The sequence below is a fragment of the Papaver somniferum genome, chromosome 7 (genome assembly GCF_003573695.1).
Source record: "Papaver somniferum cultivar HN1 chromosome 7, ASM357369v1, whole genome shotgun sequence".
NCBI classification, from domain to species: domain Eukaryota; kingdom Viridiplantae; phylum Streptophyta; class Magnoliopsida; order Ranunculales; family Papaveraceae; genus Papaver; species Papaver somniferum.
The window spans coordinates 19,583,409-19,609,467 of NC_039364.1; the positions used below are offsets into that span (position 1 = coordinate 19,583,409).

A 26,059-nucleotide genomic window follows, 5' to 3' on the forward strand; every position below is an offset into this window, starting at 1 on the left:
CATCACAAAGCAAACACGATGAAAAAGAAGGAAACATTCTTCATAGAAGTTGGTGCAAAAGCAAAGAATCTATTCTGTCACTCTATCGTACATTCATACAAGACAATTGAAGATTTTCATGACAATGTTTTGGTAGAGTGTTCGCAAGAGATAGATGGAAGAGAAATTATGAATATTGCGAAAATATCGCCACTAGAGGAATGACAGAAACAGATAATTTCTTTTACCGCAGAAGAAATCCCCGAAGGTGAAGAGGTACATGATAATCCATTGGTAGTAAAATTAGAAATTAATCCAAAACCGAAAGAAGATGAGGATGAGGATGATGAAGCTGAAGATTCATGGGCAATTAATAGGATTCTAATCGATACTGGAAGCTCCGTGAACATCTTATTTTATCATACTTATAAAACTATGGGAGGAAGAGATGATGATCTTATACCATTAACATATAAGATATATGGTTTTAATGGTACGGCCAACAAGCCTAAAGGGGAGGTTACTATGCGAATTCCATTGAAGGGAATATCTTCTGAAATCCTATTCTGTGTCGTTGATGTAGAATCACCCTACAATGCATTAATTGGTCGACCTTGGCTACATGGGATTCTAGGTGTAGCTTCAACTTTCCATCAGTGCATCAAATTCCCTCACCCTAGAGGTGTAGGAATCATAAAGGGAGATTGGGTTGAAGGAAAGAGGTGTTACGAAACTGAGATAGAATCCTGCGAAGGAAGAGCAAACAAGAAGGAAAATTGGCGACACAAAATCAAAGAGACACAAAGAAGTAAGAGGTTGATGGTGGATGCAATCGAAAGAAAATAAGAAGAGATGTTGCGAAACTAATGCTAGCTCAGAATAAAAAAATGGTGAACATACCAATACCAAGGAAGCAGTAGCAGAAAATAACAAAGAAGCAGAGTAAGGCAAAGGTAATAAAAATAAGAAATGTATGAATGATTGATTTGTTGCGACACTCTCTCAATAAATAAAATTCTCAAAAATACATTTTATTGAATGACAAAATTGAGATTGCGAACTGCAAATACGATATGATGAGGTGCTAGAATCTCGCAGAGATAATGAATTCTACAAAAGACAATCATAAAACAATGACAAAAGAGAAAGGGGCGAACCTTTATGGCGTACACCCTAGTTCGCGAATACAATTTCGCAAGAGGCAAATGTAAGACCTAAAGTACGTCATATAAGGGGGTACCTGTTGCATGGCTCAGGGAAAGGCTACACCACCACCTAAACCTGAGTCATGGAGATTTGGAGCCAATAATGGCCATCCGGGAGAGGTACCTTGGATTCTCAGCTTAAGCATATGACTTAGGTTGGGAGACTAAGGTAATAAGGACTCTCCCAAGGAGTGCAGAATCTGATTAAGGCGCCGAGGTACACGGTTGAGTCAAGAGTGCCAGGGGCGTCTGGAGCGTACCTTTCCATTCTTGACAAGTCTTGACTTATACTGCACTCGGCCTGAAGAAAACCCCACTTAGGGTGCAGTTTCGTAACCATAAACCCTATAGGTAAAAGGGATAAGAGGCTGCGAAAACAACTGGTTGTTGTTAAGACTGGATGGGAGGAGCTAACCTTGTATGGTATAAGTACGCCTCTTTGAAGGGGAAACCAGGGGGGAGATAAGGGGGACACCCTCCATTAGGGAGCTGATAAGTGTCTTAAGACGCAAATGTCATGAGGCTTTTTACTCGCAAGGGTATTAAGTCTTGTCATATTTGTGCAACAATCCTGAAGAGGGAATAATACTAAAGAAAAATATAAGACGAAATCAATGGGTTTTCGCATGAAAGTGCGAAGACGTCCTGCGATTTCGTCGCAAGACGGCAATATAATGGGGCTTTATTTTCGCAAGGATATTTAGGCCTGTCATATTGTCGCAACATTCCTGAAGAGGCCATAATACAAAAGAAAAAGTTAAGGCAAGATCAATGGGTTTTTGCATGAAAGTGCAAGAACGTCCTGCGATTTTGTCGCAATGACAAGAGGTGGCATAATAAGACCTTCAACTAGGAAGGCAAAATAATACCACACAGGGATGAGATTTTGAAAAGAATCAAAATTCACTTCGCATATGATTGCGAAATTATATATAAACAACTTCGAAGTTGAGGCACAAAATAAGAAAAATATGCAAAATATCTCATTCGGATACAAATAACAGAGGCAAGTATGGGAATGAATGAAATTAGAAAATGTTATTTGTCTCCACATGATAGATTTACATAAAAATTTAAAAATTAATGATTATGTTGATTAACTGTATTGCAAGGAAGAATTGTTTTAATAAATGCAGGTCAAAATGAAAGAAACTCATATATTAAGGAATATGGAGAACCAAAAGAATTCGCAAATATACAGAAAGAAGGAATAAATGTACAAGTATTACAGAAGATCAAAAAAAGAAACAAAGACTACTTCTTAGTTGATCTTTCATCATCTTCATCAGATTTGTTCCCTTCTTCGTCTGCATCAGAACTTTTATCTCCATCAGAACCTCCATCACCATCAGATTCTTCATCATCAGCTTCGCTATCAGAGATGATCAGACTAGGAATGTTCTTTGGGATCTCCTCCAAGAGACAAGGATAATCAGAGTGAGGAATACTATGGTCATCACAAACCATTTGAATAGTTTGATTGTGAAAATGTAGAGCATCGTTCTTAAAGTTCGCAACAATTTTGATTTGATTCTTTAATCTAGAATACTTATCGTTGCGAGAAGAAAGATTCTTTGCGAGTTCCTCTTTTTCAGCTTCAAGTTCCTCAATTCTTTCGCAATATCTACTTTCAGAATCTGCGAGCAAAAGGAAATCAATTAATAACTTGATGAAAATTCATAAGAAACAAAAGATTGGTGAAGAAGAACAGTTAATAACCTTCTCTGTCAGAAATCATATCTCTAATCAAGGCTGTATGCTCAACTTGGAGACTAACATTTACACCTAAATCTTTTCTGGCATCATCTAAGATTTTCGCAGCCCAAGCGAATTCATCCTCATTATTATAAGGAGACGAGAACGAATTTGGTTTTCTCTTTCGCAGAGCTCGGTATTCTTGCGGTTAGCTTCATCTCGTTCAAGTTGAACTTCAAGAAGGGTCTCTTGGAATTTCGCCAAAGCCTTAGCACCATGATCAGAGATGCGATCGTTATCATATATGAGACCGCTAATTTTGGTTCTTAGCTCATTGATTTTCTCTTTAGAATTAAGAAAGAAACGCTTAAATCGGTTGGCTAAGCCTAAACTAGATCTATGGTCAATCTCTAAGAGGCGAAATTTGGATCTCAGTTCATTCAGAGAAAGAGATGAAATTTTATCATTTGAGAAAATATTTACAGATTTATTAAGACGCTCAAGAAGGGTATCATTATCCAAGGCATTAGGAAATGAACAAAGAATGGTAGCTTCATCAGAAAGACCATAAATGTCTGCAAAAAGGATAAATCAAATAAGATAAAACAACAGGATGAATGAATGAAGGGAAAGGAGAAAAGTAACATACCATAGCGTTGATTATTAGCTTGCTGAAGACTAGAGATTTTATTCTTGTACGAAGAAGAATCAATTTCTAGTTGTTTCTTCTTCTCGCGAAGACCTTTGACTTCAATTTCCAGTTCCTCATTCTTTGCACGAAATTGAAAGATTCTTCTTTTCAAGAATTTCGCGTCTCCTCTCCAGATCTGAGGCGACAGCGAAAGAAGCTTTTCCATCCTGCGAGAAAATGTAAAAAGTATTAAAATAGAAAGGGATTTTGAGTTAAAATAATGAAGAAGTAAAAGTACGAAAACATACCATACTATTAAGAGAATGCAGGAAGTTGGGAGTCACCGATCTAGAAACTCCACGAAGAGAATTATCACCATCCAATAAAGGAACATCGCAAATCGTAGCGAGAGCTTTGCAGGTATTAGAGAATTGATTATCTCTCATTCATTGCCAAGAATCAGAAAAGAGGCCAGAGAGCTTAGACATAGAAGATTCAGATGGAGAATCTTCATTTGCATCAAGGTTATCATTATCCTCATCATCCTCATCACTCTCAGAGTTTTCATGAGAAGGAATATTTGAAGGAGAGGAAGAACGGATTTTTCTCTTCTTTGAAGGAGGAGCAGTTGGTTTTTCCCTGCGAAGAGCATCTTTGCCTTTTTCACCAGTCTTCGCAACATTGGCAGGCTCTTCTATTTCAGCAATAATCTTCACACACAGATAGAAATAAGAAATAGAGGCAACAGTATACTGTTTAAAAAATCATAAGAGAATATTTCTTACCCCATCTGTGTATGAGTGAAGAGCTAACAAGGTACTAGCTTTCCCAGTCCTATGGTAGCTATCTTTCAACTTCTGGATCTGTAGAATGTCGCAAGAATCAATGATTAAAAGAATAAAGACAAATAAAGAAATGTAAAATGGGTGAAACTGGAAGAAACATACCTTTTTCTCCTTCTCGGGCCAAGAGAATACCTAAGGTTTATAAGAAGCGAGATTCTCAGGAAGAACATTTAACCCAGCAATGTAAGGTCCTTTCAGCATCAAGGGAAAAACAAACCATTTATCATCTTTGGATTGGCGAGGAGTTGTGTTTTTACCAGAGTGCCAATCAATGTCTTGCATGAGTATTTTAGCTTCATCAATATTATCTTTCCTTTTCAAGCGAATACCCCAACGAGTATTCTCTTTCTTCATGGAGATCAAATCATAATTTTGAAAGAAACTCGCTACTGTGTATTTTTCAGCAATTATCTCCAAGTCTGCGAATTTAGGATCCCTAAGTTCTTTAGAGTAAAGAAATCCTTTACCAGCACCATGGTTAGCGAACTCCAGCATTAGACGGATGCAATCCCCACTCAATTGGAAGATAGCTCGCGAAAATCCCGAGTGAGCGAGAATTTCATAGAGCAGAGAAATATCTGGGTCATAAAGAGGAATGGGGAGACCTGCGAGAATTTGACCCAGCGAAACTATGATTGATTGATCATCATAATATTGATCAAAGAAAAGTTTGATAAAAAGAATTGATTTGGCACTTTCACCAGGAATAGTAGAAAGTGTGAAACCTTTCTCGGCAAGATCTTTTTGGGTTTCCTTAAAAGTCTTCTCATGGTTTTGACCGCTTGGAGGCATATCTGAATATGGAGTATGGGAATGGATGAAAAGTAAGAAGATTGAAGAAGGAAGAATTACAGTAACATAAGTTACGTAAGAACAATAGAGTTGCAGAGATGAGAGAGTAAAAAGAAAATGGAAAGAAGAATAAGAAGAATATATAAAGAAGATCTTTTTTACTCGAAGAAATACACACCATTAATGCGAAAAGTCGTGAGCGGTTGAAAAGCAGCGGTTACAGAAGACGTGTCAAGAAATAGATGGAAGAAAGGATACGTGTTATAAATGCAGAATATGAAGAGATGGACAGCTACGACATTTCTCACATCATTCTCTACTTCGCAGATAATATATGAGAAGAGGAAAGATGTGGGATTAGAATCTCGCAGCAATAATGCCTCAATGAAATTATCAACAACACAACACAACAGTGTCGCAGAACAATTTCAGAAATGACATAATAAACGACGTCAGCTAAATCATGAGAAAAATGTGATGATCCTGCGAAAATTAGAGAGTTTGCGAGATTAACATTTGTAAGGTTGCGAGAATGTCGCAAGTCATATCCGAAAATAAAGGACATATTAGCTGTCATCCACTTTGTAATTCTCTATAAATAGCCGCTCAGTTGTAAGGAAAGGGGAGAGATCTTTTCTGAGTGAGAAGTAAGTAAATAGGAGAGAGAAAACTAGAGCAGTTAGTATTCTTGATTCCTTTATCTTTTCTTGTAAGATTGTTCAAAGATTCATCAATAAAATTAAGATTGTTAATCTAAAATGAGTTGAATGTTAATTAAATCTTGTGAGGGGTGTAGTGTAGGATTTTCTGCGACTACAGGTGCTTAAATACCCTTACATGCAGCATGACACGTTGCATTTTTTCTGGAAAATAAAAACAAAGGAGAGAAAAATTGGATTTGTAGAGGGATAGATTATGAGGAGGGAATAAAATTGATGAAGGAGTGATTGACTTCCTAAGCCAAAGATTAATTGTCCAACATACCCTTGAATGAAAATATGGTTTATCGACCAACACCTCCGTCAACGAAAGGATAAAAAAATTACCGTGCTGATGTCTCCTCTTGTTAACCTAAAGAATCAAATCCCTTTAAAGGGAATTCACAATTTGCCGTTTGATAATATAAAAAGTATGAAGCTTTATATATCCGTTCTCGAATATCAAACATGTCTTTTCTTTGTTATCAGATCAATGGCGTATCGATTTGATTAATGACTCTTAATTAGGGTTTTAACTTTGAATCTGAAAATGCCAGCTTCAATGGGTACTTCTGGTGATCATTTACAATTTTAGTTGTTGTGAAATTGTAAGCAAATATTTCGGTAACTAAATCAAATACCGTAAGTGCTGTTGTATAGATTGTTCCGATAAAAATTTATGTTTTTCGGGAACAAGAAGTAAACTCGGCAGGGAAGTAAACTGGCAGCATTGTTATTGAGGGTAAAATTGGTGTTTCTGATGAAAAACCTACTTATCATTTTCTTCGACTTTGACCGGACATTGACTAGAATTTTACCAGTTTCTTTCCCTCCTCAAATCCATTCTTTCCCTCCTAATAACAAGACTCGTTTTCTACATACTTATTCTTCGGGAGAGAAACGATTCTCTTTCCTCTCTTTACTAGACTGTGTTTTCGTGGTTCCATCCCTAGTTGGTAAGTTCGCGAATCATTCGCGAATTTTTCCGTATCACGAATTTTACCGTCTTATTCGCGTACGTTTGCAACTCCGAACCCAAATCGCGTATTATGTGGCATTCCCGGATTATTCGCGAACCGTTCACGAATTTTACGTATTCCGAATGATACGTCCGCTTAATTCGCCATAAATTCTTTAGCTTTTACTTTTCAAAGACTCCATTTTTTGGGCTTTACTGCCTTCCGAGCATACACGAACGAATATTAGACGTGTTGTAATTTTTATGAAACAAAAACGACCGAAGAGATTTGAAGGTGAAGGTGAGAGAGATCTCAAACTCACTAACCAAGCATCTAAACCACCATACGACGTCCTCTTGGATAACTAATGTTGTATATATTATTAATATCATCATATTAAGTTTATTTTTTCTTTAAATAACTCACACATATGCATAAAAATTGGTCTATGACCTTATAAATACAAATTATTTGTTATATATAGATACCGAATTTTCAGAGCCGAACTCACATTTATAAATCGAATTATACACGTACGTATGCCGTTCCGAATTACTGACGAATCACGTCCCGTTGACCGAATTTTGGACCGAATCTGGATTTTACAAAACCGTATAATACTCGTACGTTTGCCGTTCCGTACGTTTGCCGAATCCCGAATTGCTAACTAGGGTTCCATCCATCTCCATCCCTTGCACTGTCACAAAAGAAAGTTTGAATTAAGAAGATCAACCCATGGTTTTGTTCACCTTCTATCTTCTATTTGACTTTCATATAGGTTTTGAACATGAAGAAGAGGGGTCGATGCTGATTTAGGATTTATGAAGTTGAATAGTTCTGAGATTCGAGTTTTAAATGAAATCACTAGAGAATTGGGATTTTATTTGGTAGAGTTTCATGCTTAAGAACCAGCTAAGAAAGTACAAGTCTAGGGCTTGGTGTTGATGAATGTTTTGGCTGAATTTGTTGATACTTGTTGATGAAATTGGCTTAACAAGGTAAAAATCTCTTCTTGTTTTAGTTTTCAAACTAAGTAGGTTTCATGTTAGAAAAAAAAAGGGATTTTGCTATAAATCGTTTCCATCAATAAACCCATGAGATGGGTTGGTGTAAATCAGGGTGAATTTGTGTTGTATCAAACTAATTCATGAAATCCATTCACTTGAACCTTTGGTTTGAGATATTTGAGAATTTAGGGTTCATGTTGTGAAATTGAATATTTTTGTCATAACCCATGTTATTTGTAAATAGATGAGTTAGGTATCTTATTATCATCATGAACTTCTCAAAAACTTATTTGCTTGTTGTAATCTCTTATGATCAATTTATGCTTGGATTTCTTGTATGCAAAAACCCTAGAATGCAGGTTTAACTGTTATATTCACATCTTAAATTCCAGCCGTTGGAATGTTATAAATTTTACGTATGTTGTTCATCATTAGTTAATGAAAGTATGATAAAAAATTTGAGGAAGATCGGACAATGTTAAGTACCAAAATAAATAAACTTATCATGACTGCCTTCTGCAGGATTAAAATCCTGAACAGCCTACTCACAATAGGTGCATCTCATTATTCATATATCGGATGAAGCTGAATTTTTAGTATGCTGTTTATTTATATGTAAGTAACTTACTGTAAAAAATTCATGAAGTTTTGACAAGTTTAGGTACCCCAAAGTGTGGTATAATCGTAACTGAATTCTGTGTGCTAGATGCTGAAAGCAGCCATGTTAAAGTGTGTATATCTTTTTAATGAACCGTTAGAATTTGCTAAATTTTGAATATGTTGTGGTTACATAAGTTGTATGGATTCTACGAAAAGTACAAGATGATCAGGTGACCTTTGATACCTCAAAGATTTGTTAAACCGTGGCTGCATTTTGAGAAGCAGAAATCCGATGCACTCCAGTTCATCCTTAGATTTCTCATTGTGTTGAATTTAAGAAAGTGGCAATGAAATGTGGGTTTGAATGGTATTAATGGCACTGCTAAATTTGGGTGTTTTGACCTATGTTAGGAATTTATCTAATAACACTTGAAATGTTAACTTGGGGTGATGTTTCTTGTAAAGATGGATTTGAATTCAGCTTATCAGTATCCAGGCATCTATAAACTTTATTGCTAGATTTACAATCTTAATGATGGAGTCTGAATAAGTAGCTTATGTAGAGAAAAGCGACTTGAAGCTTTATCCCAGTGTGGTGTTATACCTATATATTTTGCTTGCTAGCGCCTTATAACTCCGGGAAAACTAATTTGCATATGTTGATGATTTTCTTATACGGTGCAGCAAGTACTTGGCATTCTTTTTCTTCCGACAACTTGCTGGCACTTAGATGTTTTATGGTTAGCTAGCATTTGGAACAAAGTCTTTGATACTTTACATGGAATATTTGAAATGATGCAGCATATGGGTTCATTGAAATGTATTAGTGGTCTCTTATTAAACTAATACTCTTGCTTCCATTTGGAGCAGGTGCCCTGCTAGTATTTTTGAGACTAGTACTTATACCCATCTTGCTTTTCTTTTAGGTGTAGTGTCAGTTGAGATAGCAAATCTACTTAACCTGCGTGACTGTCCTCTATGTTTGTAACTGTGGTAGTTTGGCTTCTCAATTCTTTTAAATTGTTGATTGATCTTGAAACTATGAATGTGTTGTTCATTTAACTTACGAAAATAGTTCACAGGTAATGGCATGGGTTGTTAAGCGAATATTTGATAAATGAATATATTTTAAAGTAGTGGTTTTGCTTACTTATGGAAACCTTTAAATTTTATTCATGTTGTTTTCCTGTAGTTGAAGTGGTGATCTGATCTGTTCAATGTTTCTATTATTATGCACATGGTTTGTACTTGTGAGCTATTATCGGCCCTGTAACGTAGTATCACTGTTAGAATCGGGAACAACTGAGAAATGCTACGTGGGCTATCTTGAGTATTTTCGGCTTACTGGGAGTAGTGCGCTACTCATAATTCATTATGTGAAATGCAAGTGGAATAAGTTTACTTGATACTCAATAAGAGATAATTGCTCCTATTCAGAGTGGTTCATATTATCTGAATAAACAATAACGAACTACGGTTGTGCTGCTTGATCCCTTCGAGCAACGAAGAGGGCACGTAGGCAGCCGCTATGCGGTTCAGCACCATTATGCAAGGTTGTTCATATCGTCGGAATAAGTTGGTTACTGCGTGGCAGTTCATACCATCTATTCAGAGAGATGATTGCATCATTGACATTGGAAATTGGCCATATAAATTGTTAAAATCGGCAACTGGCCGTATAATTTAGTTATTGGAGTTGGCAAATGGCCAACTCCCAATTTTGGCAATCGGCCATCCCTTGTTTTCGGCAATTGGCCATGTGTTATTTTTGGCATGTGGCCGTCTGTTATGTTTCGGCAATTGGCCGTTTGTTATTTTGGCAATTGGCCAGCTCTTGTTTCCGACAATTGGTTGTGTGTTATTATTATTATTGGCAATTGGCCGCATGTCATTTTGGCAACTGGCCAACTCTTATTTTAGGCTATCGGCCGTTTTTGCAAATTGAAATCCTTGTCGAATTTTATGAGTATTATGGTATGGGACATATGCTCATAGAATTCTGACCTTGAAACTAATGAGATTTCCACCGTGTGCAGGATTATGAATGAACAAATTCTTTTTGAGTGGCGTATCAGAGAGTCGGAGTTTGCTAAGCGGGCTGAGACCTGGTTCGCTGGAAGTCAAGATTTTCTGTTCCGTCACACAAATCAACATAGAAGACTTAAGACTTTTGAAGAAGGCGAATTGGTTATGATTCATCTTAGAAAAGAAAGATTTCCTACTAGTACTTATAACAAGACCAAGATGAAGAAATATGGACCATTCAAGATTTTGAAGAAAATGAGTGACAACGCATATGTTGTTGATGTTCCATCAAATTGGAACATCTCTAATATCTTTAATTTTCAAGAAATATTTATATTTCATGGAGAGAATGAAGTTCTTTCTAATCATCAACTCGAAGACGAGTTTCTTTAAAGAAGGGGGACTGATGTAGTACATCCTTTGTCCAAGACAACATCAACTATGACTAGTTGATCCCTTTACGACTGAAGCAACTTTGACAAGTTGTTCTCGTTCTTCCGAAGCAACTTTGACAAGTTGATTCCATTCCGCAATCAACTTTGTTTAGTTTACTTGCTTTACAAGTCTTTTAGCTTTCCTAGTTTAGTCAGCTTTCCTTTTTCTTTTCTGTTTTACGGTTCTTGTGAACCTATTTAAAGGCCATGCCTTCTTGTTTAGAGACACCTTATTATTATTATTCAATCAAGATTATTATCTTTATCGACTCTTTCAATTCTTTTATTCTTGATAAAATCTTTGATTTCATCTTATTCGTATCTCTTTCGTCTCTTCGTATCACTTGCAATTTCCATATTGCTTTCTTCTTAACAAGTTCTACATTAATTTCTCTTATACGCATGCACGTGAAGGTTTTGTCCGAAACTCATAATTTCTCTTCGAAAGGATCTTGAGAAAGTCAGTCGTTGGATATTGGTTTCACAAAATTGTTTAAAAAGACCAAAATCAACAATTCCTGGGTGAAATGGACAGTTAGATTTTGATACTGTTTAAATGGACAAAAATGTAAAAATAGGCAAGATGTAACCAGTTTCATCGTACCCATTTTCAAATATTTTTTCTTATTTTTAATTTACACAGGATGTATCCAGTTTCATCCTTGCTATTTCTTAAATTTAAACTAGGATAAAACCAGTTCCATCCTTACCATTTTTTGCTTTGGCCATTTCACCCAAACTATGTTTTACTCGTCCATTTGAACCGTGATTCAAAAATATTTGGACAAATGACCCATTTTCCGTATTGGTTTAGGATTTAAAACAATATTTGTTTTCTCGAATGCTAGTTTTGCATTTTTGGTGTCTTTGATGTCGGCTTATATTTGTTTCTCCACATGTTAGTGGAAGCCTGGAAGGCGATGTGTTGATTTTGCCCAACCGACACGAGCAAGGACTACGTTTAACTAACACTATATACTATTGAAGAGAGTTGTACGTGTTTCACTGTTTTGGTCTCTTTCCGTAATGAATCTAAAACGATCCGGCCATATTCAGGAAGCTTTCTCACTATGCAAAGGCATGCATGATTAGAAATGGTTTTCCCCTCGACTGCCATTAAGTTTTGCGACTAAAAGTGGCACCTGTTCACAAATAAAAAAAAAATGTCTATAGAACTCGTAAGATGCTCTAAGTCGTCAAGTTTCTAACATTCAAGTACATAACCTATTGGCATGTGGCAAACTATGAGCTCATTTAGGGGTAAATAAGAAACTGGATTGTGAATCACAAGTTAATCTCAACAATTACAATGCAGTTATTGAGTCACTGGGAAAATTTAGGAGTCAACCGTACGTAATTGTTGTTGCATGGTAAATTTTGGTGTTTGGTCCCAAGGGCACCTATTGGGTTATTTATTTTGGGCCACGATCCAGCTGACTTGTATGGTACTCCACTCGTCGAAATACAACGGCGAGGTAAATTTGAGCGCAGTGCAGATTTTTAAGGTTTCATGGAATTCAACTTTAGGGTTCATGAGTCTATTTAGGTTTTCGATAACTAAAGTTTTAAAACTCAGTTTATCAATGCACATTTCAGATTATACGAAGAAGAAGAAACAATGTCAAGCATCCGGAGGGAGATTTATTTCGAAATTTTTCTGAAGGTAGCAGCAGTGAATCAATATTAGCTTGTAAGTTGTATGCAAGACATGGTTTCACATGATTTCCAACCCTGATTTTATTAAGATGCAACTTAATCTTACTATCCAGATAAACAACCCTAATCTCATGCTTCAAGCAGAGAAACATATCTGGCGTCGCCGTAAGGACCGTAAGGTACTCTACTCCATATGTCATGATTCATTGACCTCATTATTGTCAACGGACGAATTTCTTGATTATGCTGTTGTTGTGATGGTCTCGTTTGCCTATGGTTCCGCAACCGCAAGAGGCAGTTCTTTTGTCTTTGGAATCCAGCAACAAGGGAGTACAAGATATTACCAAAATCAAAGATATATCAAGTTAATATGGTTGCTTTTGGTTATGATTATAAGAGTAACACTTACAAGGTATTAGCCAGTTCGGGGAGTTTATTCGAAGTCTATTCGTTAGGATTAAAGTCATGGAGAAGCATTGAAAACGTACCTTATAAGTTTTTTTTGTTGAATAAGCCATCCGGGAAGCTTGTTAATGGAAATTTGCATTGGTTAGCCAGAAAGAAAGACTACTCTGATGTTCTAGTCTCTCTAGATATTAGCAATGAGATTTTTAAAGAAATAGAACCACCAAAAGAAACTTATGGCTCTTTTTATAATTTGGGGACGTTAGAAGGGTGCCTTTGTTTACTCTCATTTGACGACGATGACGGTCTTAATATATGGGTGATGCAGAATTATGGAGTTCAAGAATCTTGGACTAAACGTTTCATTATGAAGCATAAACAAATTGTTGATGATGGTAATTTAAGGTATATGCTTTGGCCTTTTAAGAGTGGTGAGATACTGTTTGGGAGTGTTACTATTGGTACTGCTGGTCTAGTTGTATATGACCCTGAATATGAAAGTGTTAAAGAGCCAAACATTTCTAGTTTACTCTCGCACCAACAAGAGCTTTATTTTGAAAGCTTAGTTTCACTCAAGTCGAGTACTTATGTAGGGGAGAAGAAAAAAAGGAGAAACAAGAAGAAGATGAGGAATCGAATGGAAAAGAATATATAAGAAGAAGCTGAAGAAGAAAGAGCTAGAAATTGTTATCAGTCCTTAGAAATTATTATTTTCCTTATGGAGATGAACTAACCTAGACTTCGCATCCTGTCCGCCTATGTTGTCACTAAGATATCCAGCATTCGAGACGAACTCTAACATGGGTACATGACATCCTTTTAAGATTACCAGTGAAATCGTCACTTGAGTGTACTTGCAAAAATTGGTTTGAAATAATTTCTAGCTTCCATTTTGTAATTCTTTATTATGAATCCAAATCTTTACATTATTCAAAAATGGTTTTTTGTGTTCTTGCTTTCCAATTTCATTTGCGCTTGCACCCAAAGCTCTAAAGAAGGCCTCACTGTTAACGCATGTTTGCATGGTTTATAACTTTATACAGCTGGTAATTCAATGTTATTGGTCATATCTGTCATTTTTCCAGAAACATCAACGTTATACGTCAAGAAGATGATTCGATTGACAATTTCAGAGGTCAATTTTCTCTGTGCCCTCTCTCTGAACCTCATTCAAATTTCTCTCGACAATAAGCAGTACATCAGGATTTCACAGAGTCGATCAGTTGTTAAATAATCCACCATGACATCCTTAAAATGCCAACAAGTACACTAACAAGTTTAAAAAGTGTGCATGATCCATTAGTCGGGTGAGCAGAGTATTGAAAATACAACATAAGAAATCCCACTTATCAAATGTGGAAAGCCAGTATTAGATAAGATGGAATAATGTCAACAACCTTGCTACTTACAAATTCGAAATACCACTCGGAACAAATCTAACTATAAGTACTCTACTAGGTATGGAAATCAGTAACATATCCTCCCAGACTTCGAATACTGGACCTCTATAGTTAGGATCCCAGATACCTATGTACAAATCGAACTCCCGGATACTGGACCTTTATAGTTAGGATCCCAGATACCTGAGATAAAATTGTACATATGTTCTGAAGGAACGTAGAGGTAAAATCGTGGCAGACGATACTTAACAGCAATTTTGGCACCGAGTGCCACCCCCTTTAACCAGGTGTAAAAGGTAGAAACACTGTCTTCACGAGAGAGAGATCCACAGCTAGCAACTACCGGATTCATTTGGGAATCACGTAAGATAGCCCCATATCCTTCACCAAAGGAACCATAGATATGAATTTCTTAATGCATTTTTTCAGATTGTATCTGGGACCTAATTGCATCATCATTATGAAGATCCCAAATCTTTCGTGCTCTCTCAAACCAATCATGCTTTGATAGAAGATAAACGGCGCCAAGTGCATCAACTTCAACTTCCTCTTTGCTGATAAGAAACAAAGTTATACTTAATTATATATGAAACATAAATAAAACTTGCCTCATATATATTATTCTACTAATAACATGAATTTTAAGGATTGGTGATCTCATATAATTGAGTAGTCATTGAGATATAATAACTATTAATGACACACTCATTCTTGCTTTAATTTTTACCTATATTGTTCAAATGCTTCCTCAAAACTGGACGCAAACTTAATGTTCTCTATTGTTGATCTGCAAACTTGCCTCTCTTTGGCCATAGCTTCAGCATCAGTTAGCTGCTTAGCTTTTTCTAAACCCTCTTCCATCTGCACGCAGATTATTAACCAAATCATGAGATACATAAGGAAACAAAATCTAAAACTGAAATCAAGAAAAGAATGAAAAAAACAACAAATTACAGGAACCTAAATCCTAAACCTGAAGCCCTCCAGGGAAACATATATATATATATATATATATATATTTGTAGCGAACAGTAAGTAAACATAAACTAATTCCAAAAACAACTAGATTCCTAATTGGTGTCGGTATCCCAACATCCCTACCGCTCAAGAGTCGAGACAGAATGGCAACTCGTCCTCAAGTTGGATCGTATGACTAAACCAAAACATAGATAAATAAAGTCTTAAAATATATTTAGCCCAAAAATAGAATCGGTGCTCGTTACGCGTCATTGGAATTTCCTGTTTTTACTTTTTACCGTTCAAGGAGTATTTGCTACTCGACTTATTGGAAAAAATTATTTTTCCAAATCTAGACCCGTATACGATCATATGGCGAGATGGGACGCTTGGATCCTTCCAAAATGGTTTCCTTACGGTCACGTGGTCGTGGAGAATTAGTAGCCCAGCTCGTAATTTGAGCCTTTGATCCTCTTTTAGCTTTTTAACTATACAAGCTTTAAAATTTCTCAGCATCTTTCCTCTTGAGAACTAAGGTAGGCTTCATCCCTTAAAAAATTAAGATTTTAAGCCTCTGAGAAGTAAGGTCGTTTAGCTTTAAGCTTGAGAAGTTTTAGCTGTGTTCAAGTAGGGGGGGGGGGGGACACTATTAATGGTGGATTTGGTGTGTTGATTATGAAGAGATAGAAGTTAATCAGAGAAGATAAAGATTATGAAAATAAGTGAAAAGAAAAGAGAGAGTAAGAAGGATTTGTAGATGAGAGGTTTTGTTGCTTGGGCAGAAGTAGTTGTTTTCGTGGTGTTTTTATGGTTTTGTTACTACTATTATTGCATGTCTATAGGTTTTATCTGCAAAGCTGGTAGGTTTGTTCATGTAACAGAGAATTTAGTGTCTGAAATTCAATTTTTGCCCAATACTTTTTACGTGGGCAAAACTGTTTAACTCATGTAAGCTGGAATTTGCAGCTAAAGGACCCAAAGATGCGGTTGTAATGTATCTACACCCAAAATTAAGACGTACTGCTTACCCAAAATCATATTGGACACCTATGTAAATATTAAGATATTTACAAAGGTTCTTATTTGCGTTTAAGGCATCATTACTGCGGTTTACAAATCAATTTTTTTTGGGTACTGTATGATTTGTGAAGAGATGGTCTATAGACCCGTTGACAATGTTCGGTTGACGCTATTTTTTCCTCCCTCCAATGAACAGTTCAAGTAATCGAACGGTGAAATCTATACGTGTGTATGACCCTAGGATTATTCCACAATGTTGAGAACAGAATAGAGCATGGTAAATTTTCATTTCCAAGATTAAAAAAATAAAAAGTGGTAAATAGATCCATCAGTTATTTCCTTCTTAATATTATTAGGACATTGCAAAGACAAGACCAGAGATCCATCACTGCCAACAACAACAACAACCTTTTAGCACAGCAGGACGACACAAACAAACGCCTCCGAGTGATTTGCATTTCTGAATACACTCCTGTCGCGTATCATTTGCTACTGCTCCTGCAGCATCTGTGTAACCATGCATCCATTAGTTAGTTGATTGCACGTTAGAAGATTTCAATTAGAAGTTATACATATGCATATATGTACTAACCAGTAACTGGTCTTGCAGCTGCCTCGGCAGAGTACGAAAAAGCCACAAGAAGCAAGCATAATAAGCTCAGAGCCACAACCTGCTGAGTCTTCGAACTGGCCATCTTCTTTGAGATTCTGGGGTCGGATTTCACTGGTATTCTAAATTAGATTGTTCGTATATATATGCAACCAATATTTATAGTGGCTTCTCAGCAGGTTCACACTGCATGTTGAATTTAGGATGCATGTGAAGGTTATTTTCTCGCATGCAATATATGAAGATTATTTTCTCGCATGCAATATATATTTTGTTTAAATGCATTACATCAATTGACTTGCTTGAAAATAGGAATGACAAGTATAGCCAGCTGGTGATGTGCATGCTGCGCATTAACTTCTTAAAAATTTCAGGACCTACGATTTTTTTTTTGTGGTCTGCAAAGAAAAGAATTTATAAAGGAAAACCCAACAAAATGAAGGGTCTCAGTCCAGGTAGCACTGACGCGGATAAGGTGACCCGAGCACGTTACACACGAGGATACACGGATAAATTCTAAAAGGACTAGGAGGTGGACATGTTATGAAATGAAATCAGTGATATTTTCCACTGAGTGTATATATTATGAAAATGATTTCTCAACAACGTGAATAAATTGTTGGAATGGTTAAAGAGCCAAACATTTCTAGTCTCTCGTACCAAGAAGAGCTTTATTTTGAAATCTTAGTTTCGCTCAAGTCGAGAACTTATGTAGGGGAGAAGAACTAAAGGAGAAACAAGAAGAACATGAGGAATCGAATGGAAAACAATATATAAAAAGGAGTTGAAGAAGAGAGCGTCAGAATATTTTTTTCAGTCGTCCTTGTAATTTATCTTAGTTCGCCTATGTCGTCACTAAGATATCCAGCGTTGTGGGGTTAAAACCCAAGACAATGCATTTTTCATTTCGAATGTCAAGCATTCCAGACGATCTCTAAGATAAGTACATGACATCCTTTTTAGATTACATGTGAAATCGTTACTTGCATGTATACTTGCAAAAATTGGTTTGAAATAATTTCTAGCTTTGATTTTGTAATTATTCACTATCAAGTAAGTGAAGTCGAAGATGTTACTGTTGAATTGGATCACCCATTCAAATCCTTACATTATTCAAAAATGCTTTTTTTGTTGGCTTGCTTGCTTTCCAATTTCATTTGCGCAAAGAAATATTGAAAGCTAAAGAGAAGGACGGAAACAAATCAAATTGATATATTTCATCATGATTATGATTTTCTTTTCCTCAGAACAATTTCGGTGTCTAAACCAAACCCATCAACTTTTATAACATGCACAACATCACAAACCTTAAACAAACCAACTAATCCATCAACATTAAATAGATCATTAGCTGAATATTTATCACCCCGTTTAGATACCGCCACGTGTAGAACACAAATGCCACCAGGCTTTAACGTCCGTTCGATCTCACCCACAAATTTACTCGGATATAATGCATGATCAAACACGTTTGAGAACTCGAAATCAAATGTAGAATTCTTGAATGGTTGGTCATGAAAATCTCCTTGTACAACTAATGGTGGAAATGGAACTAAATCAATACCAACCGAGTGGGAAACACCGACAAGTTTTAACGCGGCAACTTCTTGTCCGACTCGAGCACCGATGCATAGCGATTTAGAATTGTTGGCGAGGAGATTTTGGTTTTTCAGTTTGTTGAAGAATTTGGAGAATACTTTGATTTTACGTTCCCAGTCCCTTGTTACCCATAAGTTTCTCAGTTTTGGATTCAGGGTTTTGTTTAGTTGGTGCTTTAGATATGAATCATAGGTGTTGAAACCCTGACGCATTCTGAGGTTGGCATGGCTTTGAAGACTCGACGTCTGGGGAACAATATTAATGGTGGATTTGATGTGTTGATTGTGAAGAGATAGAAGTTGATCAGTGAAGAGAAAGATTATGAAAATAAGAGAAAGGAAAAGAGAGAGTAAGAAGGATTTGTAGATAAGAGGTTTTGTTGCTTGGATAGAAGTAGTTGTTTTCATGGTGTTTTTATGATTTTGTTACTACTATTATTGCATGTCTAGAGCTAGAGGTTTTATCTGCAAAGCTGGTAGGTTGGTTGCATGTAACAGAGAATTTGGTGTCTTTTTCGCCAAGATCAGTGCATTTTTGTAATCTTTGGAATTCTCAACGCTTTATGTCGATACAAACTAGAAATTTTTGTTGTCAAAACAAAAAACTAAAAATTTCTCTGTCTTCCTTTGTTTGGTCTTCCAAGTCCTTTTCGTTTTCTCTGTCTTGATATGCTTTGTCTGTTTTTATCTCTCACTAAACTGGAATATATTTGGAGCCGCCCGCATTCTGAGTCAATATAATTGCATATCTGACTAAAAGAATACACCCCAAGTAACCCTTTGACTGAGTGAAATCATTTCCAGACTTTCAAGGAAAAATTTGAGATTTTTGAAAGGGGTTTCATTGTGAGGTTTCATCTGTAAAGGACAGTTTAACAGATTCAAAGTTTTATCAAACCTGTACTGAATTCAAATTAAAATGTGAACTGAAGTTTCTAAGACTATTAACTCAAGAATTGTTTCCCCTTTGTTTTCACTACAATCAGCAAGTACTTAAATCACTGAAAACCATGTCTGCGCAGAAGAACAAGCTTCCAGCTTAGGTAGGAGACTACGCCAGCCAATTAGCGACCTCATTTGCAAGATGCGCGTAGCCTTTAGCAAATTCATGGAAAGCAAGGCCCAAATCTGATGTTTTCTGCTGTCAAAAAAGAACAACTTGGCTCATTAGCCACACACCACTATCATCTCAAATTTTCTTGTTGCTTCTTTCACCCTCCGCCTTCAACCAAAACAGATAATCCACATTAACCACGTTGTTGGGATGTAACAGGTATCACTGTGGAACACCCATGGTAACCCAAAACTCAGTCAGAAACTTATGTGTGGCATTCAATCTCTGCTTCTCGTACTTTCTCAGACTGAGTCGGCGTCAGTTTGTCACTGCAAAGCACAACATTGAAAATTACCAAATGGGAACCCAAATTTACTTTCAGAGGGTTAAGGTACTATTTCAAGAATTTGGGATTGCTATTTCCCTTTGCAAAGATGACATTTCTATAGCAAAATGAAGAGAATTAAAAGGTGAAGCAGAATTGGTAACCATACAGGTTATTATCTCCTTCAGTTTTATTGCTTCAGCCAGTTCATTGGTGCTTGAAGACATTGGCTCTCTGTCTGATGGTTGCCTGTTTAAGAAGAAGCATTAGTATTATCTTTTAAAAGGAACCCCAAGCAAAATGAAACAGCAAGATTTCAATCTGCTCCGACCAATCAACTGACATTCTGATTGTTTAGATGATCTGGTTTTAAGAAACGGAAAGAACCAATTCACCTTGATAGATTGGACTGCTCGAACAGATTCAGAAAACTAAAAACTAGATGCACAAAATTATGGTACGGACATCATGTTTGAGAGTGTTCCTACCTCTTTCTCCAACTTAACTGACAGTACTTTGGATTTCGTTCCGAGGTCTGTAAATGACTTGCCAAGTGGTTTTCCTTCACAAGCACCCAAAAGCTTGACCGCCTTACCGAAGTCCGACATATCTGCCATACAAAAGTACATCGTACAACACTAAAGACAACCAGAGAGCATCCTACAGACATCAAGCAAACAGGTCCTTTTAGTAACTTGCACATAAACGACTCTAAGTTCAAGAAAGAAAAATCACCACAATTGTTAACGAGATATAAATTTTTGTACTTTCAATTGTAAGCATAAGATACATAACAATTGCATCTTTTGTTCAATTTGCATTCTAGTGACTTCTAAGTTCTTTTCTAACTCTTTTGGAATTGGCTTAAGAAAATGACCAATAAACACGAGAGCATAATTGAACAGACACATTTTCTTTCAATCATCTGTGTATCTCTTTCAATGAATGTAAGTACATTATAAAGTCCCCCAGATAGTAACAAGTTCCTTCATTTCCAACACGCAGAGTCGTTATAAAAGGTTAAGTAGACAAGGCCAACACTTTTGAACTAAGGAAGACGCTGTGAAAATAACTGGCTCTAATTCAGCTTTCCAGTTTTAGCATTTTTAACTCTTCATCTGCCTGCAAGAATGTCCTCAAATCTTCGGTTAACTGAAGATCTGGATGCAAAGCTATGCGATTTACAATATCTAGAGCTTGACATCACATCTCATTCTGTTTATGATCAATCATTTATGTGAATAAAAGAATAAAAGAAAAAAGTTACTGGAAGAATTTATTTTGTGTGATAAGAACTATGAAAATTTAATAGTAAATTTTTAGGCCTAGAAAAAGTCTAAACTAATATGATCCCCGACTATCCGTAAAGCACGAAAGACTGAATCATACAGCTCGGATTAGAAACATTATCATCATTCAAGACAACTCAGCATTTAGACTCACCGAAAACGCTTTCAGCATTTAAACGAAATTTTGAAATGGTATTGCCCTGAATTGTACTAATTATGCATTCAAGAGATAAGATCCTAAACACGCGAACGAATGCACACACCCACATGTTTCAGATCTCATCCCACGAACACATACAGGTACAGTTCATACACAATTTGCTCAAAGCAAAAAACATGAAATTCAATCAAGATAATGCTGTCAATAAACAATAACTACCACTGTTGACAAGAGCTGTAAAGATAGCAAGTCAGACTCATTTTTGTCAAATAAAATTTTAAGTTTGTAACGAAGAAAAGATTTCTCTGTCTCTCCTTTAACACATCTAATTGAACCATCGTCTTGCTATCACAACAAGCATCGTCCTTTAACACATCTAATTGAATCAACAAGCATCGTCTTGATTCATCAAAATTTCCATAATAAATGTGAATGACCAGCAAGGTCAGAGAATTTTTTGCCAAATAAAGTTCAAAAGTTCATTAGAGAATTCACACCTCTAATTGAATCATCACCCTTTTGCTAATCGTATCTTTAAATTATACAAATAAACCGAATAATAAGCAAACACAAATTTCATGGAGAAGATGAGAATTCTGTCTCTCCATTCACACATCTAATCAAATCATCATACTTCTTTGGCTACTTCTTCTGAGGAAAAATCGAACGAAATTAAGAATTGTCTCCCAGTTCTAATGTGAACCGAACATTGATGATTACTGGTAATGCATTTCAAAAGATAAAAATCCAAAGAATAAAGAAGATCAATAAAATGACACTTTATGAATGGGATTTAAACATCTGCGAATACAAAATCCAATAGGAGAAGTAGCTTCTTAGAAACAAAATCAAAATGGGAGAAGAGACTGAAAGGGCAACCCTATGAGACTCTTTTAGTTTAATCACTGTTGCTTAGCAATGACTCAAAACGCCCATGTTTCAAAACTTGGGAAGCAATCTCAAGGACTGCACTTATAAAAGAATATAAACACTGAATTCAAAAGGGAAAAAGAAAACTCAGAACAAAATTTAACTACAGGAAGAACAGAAACAAGACTATTACAAGATGCTTGCAGTATGTAAAATTGGAATAAAAATAAGATAACAATAGAGCAAATGAGAATCTGATATTGCAAACCCTAGCCTAGACAACGATAAGGGAATACATAGATACACATTTACCAGCATGGACATAAATGACCTTGTATAAAACTGAAAATGACATTACTCTTGGTTATTCAACTTGGAAAGCGTTGGCATAAGTTAGGATCCTATTTCTGGGACGGATGGAGTACAATATTACTTTCTGTTGGCTACTATTCTTTTTTCAAATATGAATAGATCACCATTCATCTTCAAGGCTAGCACGATGAAAACACATGATAGTGCAAACAAGAATAAAGAAAGCACTCAAATTGTTTTTCAGTAAGATATAATGATCAACTTATTTAATAAAACATGGTTTGCAGTCTACATAGAGTAATCTAAGGACTATTCAGGTGAGAATTGGTCTTAAAATCTACAGAGAATTGGTTTGAAGCCTGTTTACGTATGAATTACTATGTTTTTTCTTATACGACAACATAAAATCCAGAAATCCATTGGATATACAAAATACTGCATCAGGCACAATAATGGAAGTGCTTGAAGAATAAGATATACTCACCCTCCTCCATCACGGCTGGTTAAGAATGCAGTGATCCACCGCCAAAATATAAACAAGGCATAGGCACCATCATGAACATGAGAGCTACAGGGAAAAGAGTAACACATCATCACAAGACTCAAGGATCCCATCATACAAATGCAACATAACCTTTTTAACTCAAAACACAGATAAAACCATCTAAATGTTTTCTTCCAATTACCTGCCAACTCTGGCGACCAGTTACTGTATATTGCACAAGCCTGTCAATAAAACGAAATGAGTCTGTTAAACTATGACAATACAACAACAACAAAAACAATTGTTCAACATCTACTTATCACTTATGTTTTGATGATACAGTAGCAACATTACAGCCAATGAAATGCAGTGAGCAATAGATTAGGACCAAAATAGTGTAAGACCATAGTTCAAAAAGTGTACCAGAATTTGCAATAGAATGCTATCTGAAAACATGAAAACCAGCCCTTCAAGTTTTCATCTTGCCATGGTAAGATATCCATCAAAATCAAAAGGAGATTTTTGCATGACATAACTTGATATGAAGCAGGTGTTAGATTAATCATAGTCTGAGCCTTCTAAGCAGAAAGGGTGTAATAAGTCAGCAGATCTTCTCAAATCCAAGTTTCCAACTGACTGATCCTTTTCCCCCCAAAACAAACCAACCCAGCTCGGCTGCTGTGTGTGATAGAAAAATATGTATTTTGCTGTTTATCGGAGACTTGGGAATGACAGCAGCAAAGGAGCAAGCAAAAAGTTCCAGTGTTGGTGTTGGCATATTACAAATCAAGATTATACGCCAGAGCTAAGTGAAATCACTGAGGTACCTGAACTGGCCTGTGAGGTTTTGGTGCATTGGGATTTCCTTGCTCATAGAAACTCCGAAAAAGAGAGACAGCTTCGGATGCCATTACTCCTCCTTTACATGTAAACCAGCCTTTCATTTCCGAAGCACCGCCACTAAGTAAGTGCTCAGTGTTTCTAGAATGTAATGACAAGATTGATCCACAGCCTCCGAAGTTATCATTAGCACAACCATAGTATACAGCATTCATACCAAGAATTGATATAGCTGCTGCACACATGATATAAGGTTCACATGTAACATAGAGATGACACTTCGAAAATCTGACTCCAATTTCTTTCTTTGAATGTCCATCCTTCTGCAAGCTCCATAAAAGCAAGAGTGGCGAACGAGTTATCACCCTCCACTGAATCCATCTATTCTTTGCCAATCTTCATCAACAATGAAATCGGATTAAACCCCCCTTCCTCGCGATTCCCAATTTCCCAATCTCACGAAACCAGAAGGTTAACACTGATTTCCCATCAGAAGATATGGAGAACTAACAACTTCCAGGAAGAACAATAATGACTTAACTTTAATTTTTCTTTATCTCAAAACCCTAAACCCTAACCCAATAATAATGAAATATTCCAATTTCTCATCCTACAATCAATCAATCATGCGAAAGGATAAAATTTAATCAGATTCCTACTTATTAACAGATCCAACTTAACTTTGATTATCACAGAATGAGAAGTGCTTAACAGAAATAATAATATTTATACCTTGGATCGACATAGCCTATTTTGAGAAAGATTACAGTCGTCGTGAAGGAGAAGAAGAAACTAGTCTCCTTTTGTTCATTTTGACTCTTTTAGTTTGTGTCAGCGGAGCAAACAAGGATGGACACAGTCACAATTATTGTGACTAAAATAACCTCAACTTTACTTTTAAAAGATTTTATGACTTAAAAAATCTTTAAAGTGTCAGCCATGGATAACCGACAAGCAGCTTTGTGACCAACTTCGTTTCCATCACTCCACATCGTTATTTCACCATTTCCACTCGGGTGGTGGTTCAGCTAGCTAATTGAGAAACCAGTAGGAAAGTGCGACAAATCATAAGCACGTAGGAAGAATCAATGCTTGGATAGAAAAGGATAAGATTAAAAAATATGAAGCAGAATTTGAAGGCAACTATTGTGATGGAGTCTACGGCAATGACAGCGATTCGAAGTCGCAAACCACATCGAATTACTAATCTGTCATGTCCATTCAGCAAGGCCATGGGGATCTGAATGGTCGCTTAAATATTTTAGTTACTATAGTAGATGTTTGCTGTTTCAAAGTAGCATTTCTATGTTTTTGGTCTGCGTTCTATATGGATGGGTTTTGATGTACACCATATCCATATATTTTGGTGGAAGTATTCTTCTGCATCACACCTAATCTATGGTGCAGCGAAAATCATTAAATTTTCGTTGGATCTCTAATGTAGCTGCAACATGCATGGAGTAAGAAGAGAAGTCGTCAAGATTATTTGGTTTTTGCTACTTGTGGTACACTCTGTAGATATCCATACATCTTCCTAATTAATAACCATATTTGCTTTGTACAAATTAAGGTTGGCTATTTTAGTTTCAACGTCCAAGACTAAATAATGATAGCTAGCTCAATCTGTTGGTGTTACCTTATCTTCCCGCAACAAGAGAGCCTGGCCTGTCGTCTGGCTCAGTGAACAATTAGTTGTTGAACTCCGCAGACTGCCTGCCAAATATGCGGTTTTGAGTGACTAATATAGCTATCGACCAAGTGAGCTAGTCTCAGGAAATTTTAGCCGTCTCAGGGCAAAATAGATATACTTAATACGTACCTTTCACGTAATTGTTCATGGGCTTTGTTTGACACGTGCAAGGATGTGAGACGTTGATTATACAGATCAATGGTGAGATTTGCCCATGAACAGTATCTAAGTTGTAGGGTTTAACGAGTATTTAAGGGTAGATTAGAGATCTTTTTTTTCGAAGTTTATACGAAGGAAAAACAATGTCAAGCATTCGGAGGAGATTTACTTTGAAATCTTTTTAAAGGTACCAGAAGTGAGATCAGTATTAGCTTGTAAGTGTGTGTGCAAGACATGGTTTGATATAATTTCTCACCCTGATTTTATTAAGAAGCAACTTAAACTTACTATTACAAGAAACAACCCTAATCTCATGCTTCAAGTTTCCGAGAATTGTACGCCTACTTGCCGTAACGAATT

General features: G+C 36.3%; 3 protein-coding genes, 1 long non-coding RNA gene and 2 other non-coding genes across 7 annotated transcripts; 2 read left to right on the plus strand and 4 right to left on the minus strand.

The window, feature by feature from the left end:
- The first annotated feature begins 7,586 nt into the window (after nt 1–7,586).
- LOC113293826 lies at nt 7,587–10,992 on the plus strand. The gene is made up of 2 exons (XM_026542318.1): nt 7,587–7,802; nt 10,448–10,992. The coding sequence occupies exons 1-2, from the start codon at nt 7,753–7,755 to the stop codon at nt 10,827–10,829; spliced, it is 432 nt and encodes a 143-aa protein (XP_026398103.1). The 5' UTR covers nt 7,587–7,752; the 3' UTR covers nt 10,830–10,992.
- Nucleotides 10,993–12,896: 1,904 nt separating this feature from the next.
- LOC113294292 (F-box protein At3g07870-like) lies at nt 12,897–13,586 on the plus strand. The gene has a single exon (XM_026542689.1). It carries the CDS (start codon nt 12,897–12,899, stop codon nt 13,584–13,586), a length of 690 nt encoding a protein of 229 aa, XP_026398474.1.
- A 4,558-nt stretch (nt 13,587–18,144) lies between these two features.
- LOC113293287 lies at nt 18,145–18,929 on the minus strand. The gene has a single exon (XM_026541975.1). It carries the CDS (start codon nt 18,922–18,924, stop codon nt 18,145–18,147), a length of 780 nt encoding a protein of 259 aa, XP_026397760.1. The 5' UTR covers nt 18,925–18,929.
- A 428-nt stretch (nt 18,930–19,357) lies between these two features.
- LOC113296618 lies at nt 19,358–24,675 on the minus strand. 2 transcript variants are annotated; one of them, XR_003333064.1, is made up of 7 exons: nt 24,583–24,675; nt 23,434–24,460; nt 23,213–23,252; nt 23,011–23,094; nt 20,384–20,555; nt 20,065–20,144; nt 19,358–19,899 (listed from the first exon to the last, which is right to left on the minus strand). It is a non-coding gene; the product is annotated as an uncharacterized LOC113296618 (long non-coding RNA). The 2 variants fall into 2 exon arrangements; XR_003333063.1 differs by having other exon boundaries at nt 23,434–24,666.
- On the minus strand, nt 21,585–21,695 carry LOC113300846. Its single transcript, XR_003335955.1, has one exon. It is a non-coding gene; the product is annotated as a small nucleolar RNA Z266 (small nucleolar RNA).
- Nucleotides 21,779–21,872, minus strand: LOC113300845. The gene has a single exon (XR_003335954.1). It is a non-coding gene; the product is annotated as a small nucleolar RNA Z266 (small nucleolar RNA).
- Nucleotides 24,676–26,059: the final 1,384 nt, after the last annotated feature.

Bases quoted from the DNA above. Each gene is read 5' to 3' on its own strand.
- LOC113293826 (XM_026542318.1), top strand. From the start codon at position 7,753: ATGTTTTGGCTGAATTTGTTGATACTTGTTGATGAAATTGGCTTAACA. The intron at 7,803-10,447 runs GTAAAAATCTCT...CACCGTGTGCAG, and splicing joins GATGAAATTGGCTTAACAAG to GATTATGAATGAACAAATTC.
- LOC113293287 (XM_026541975.1), bottom strand. From the start codon at position 18,924: ATGAAAACAACTACTTCTATCCAAGCAACAAAACCTCTTATCTACAAA.
- LOC113294292 (XM_026542689.1), top strand. From the start codon at position 12,897: ATGGTTGCTTTTGGTTATGATTATAAGAGTAACACTTACAAGGTATTA.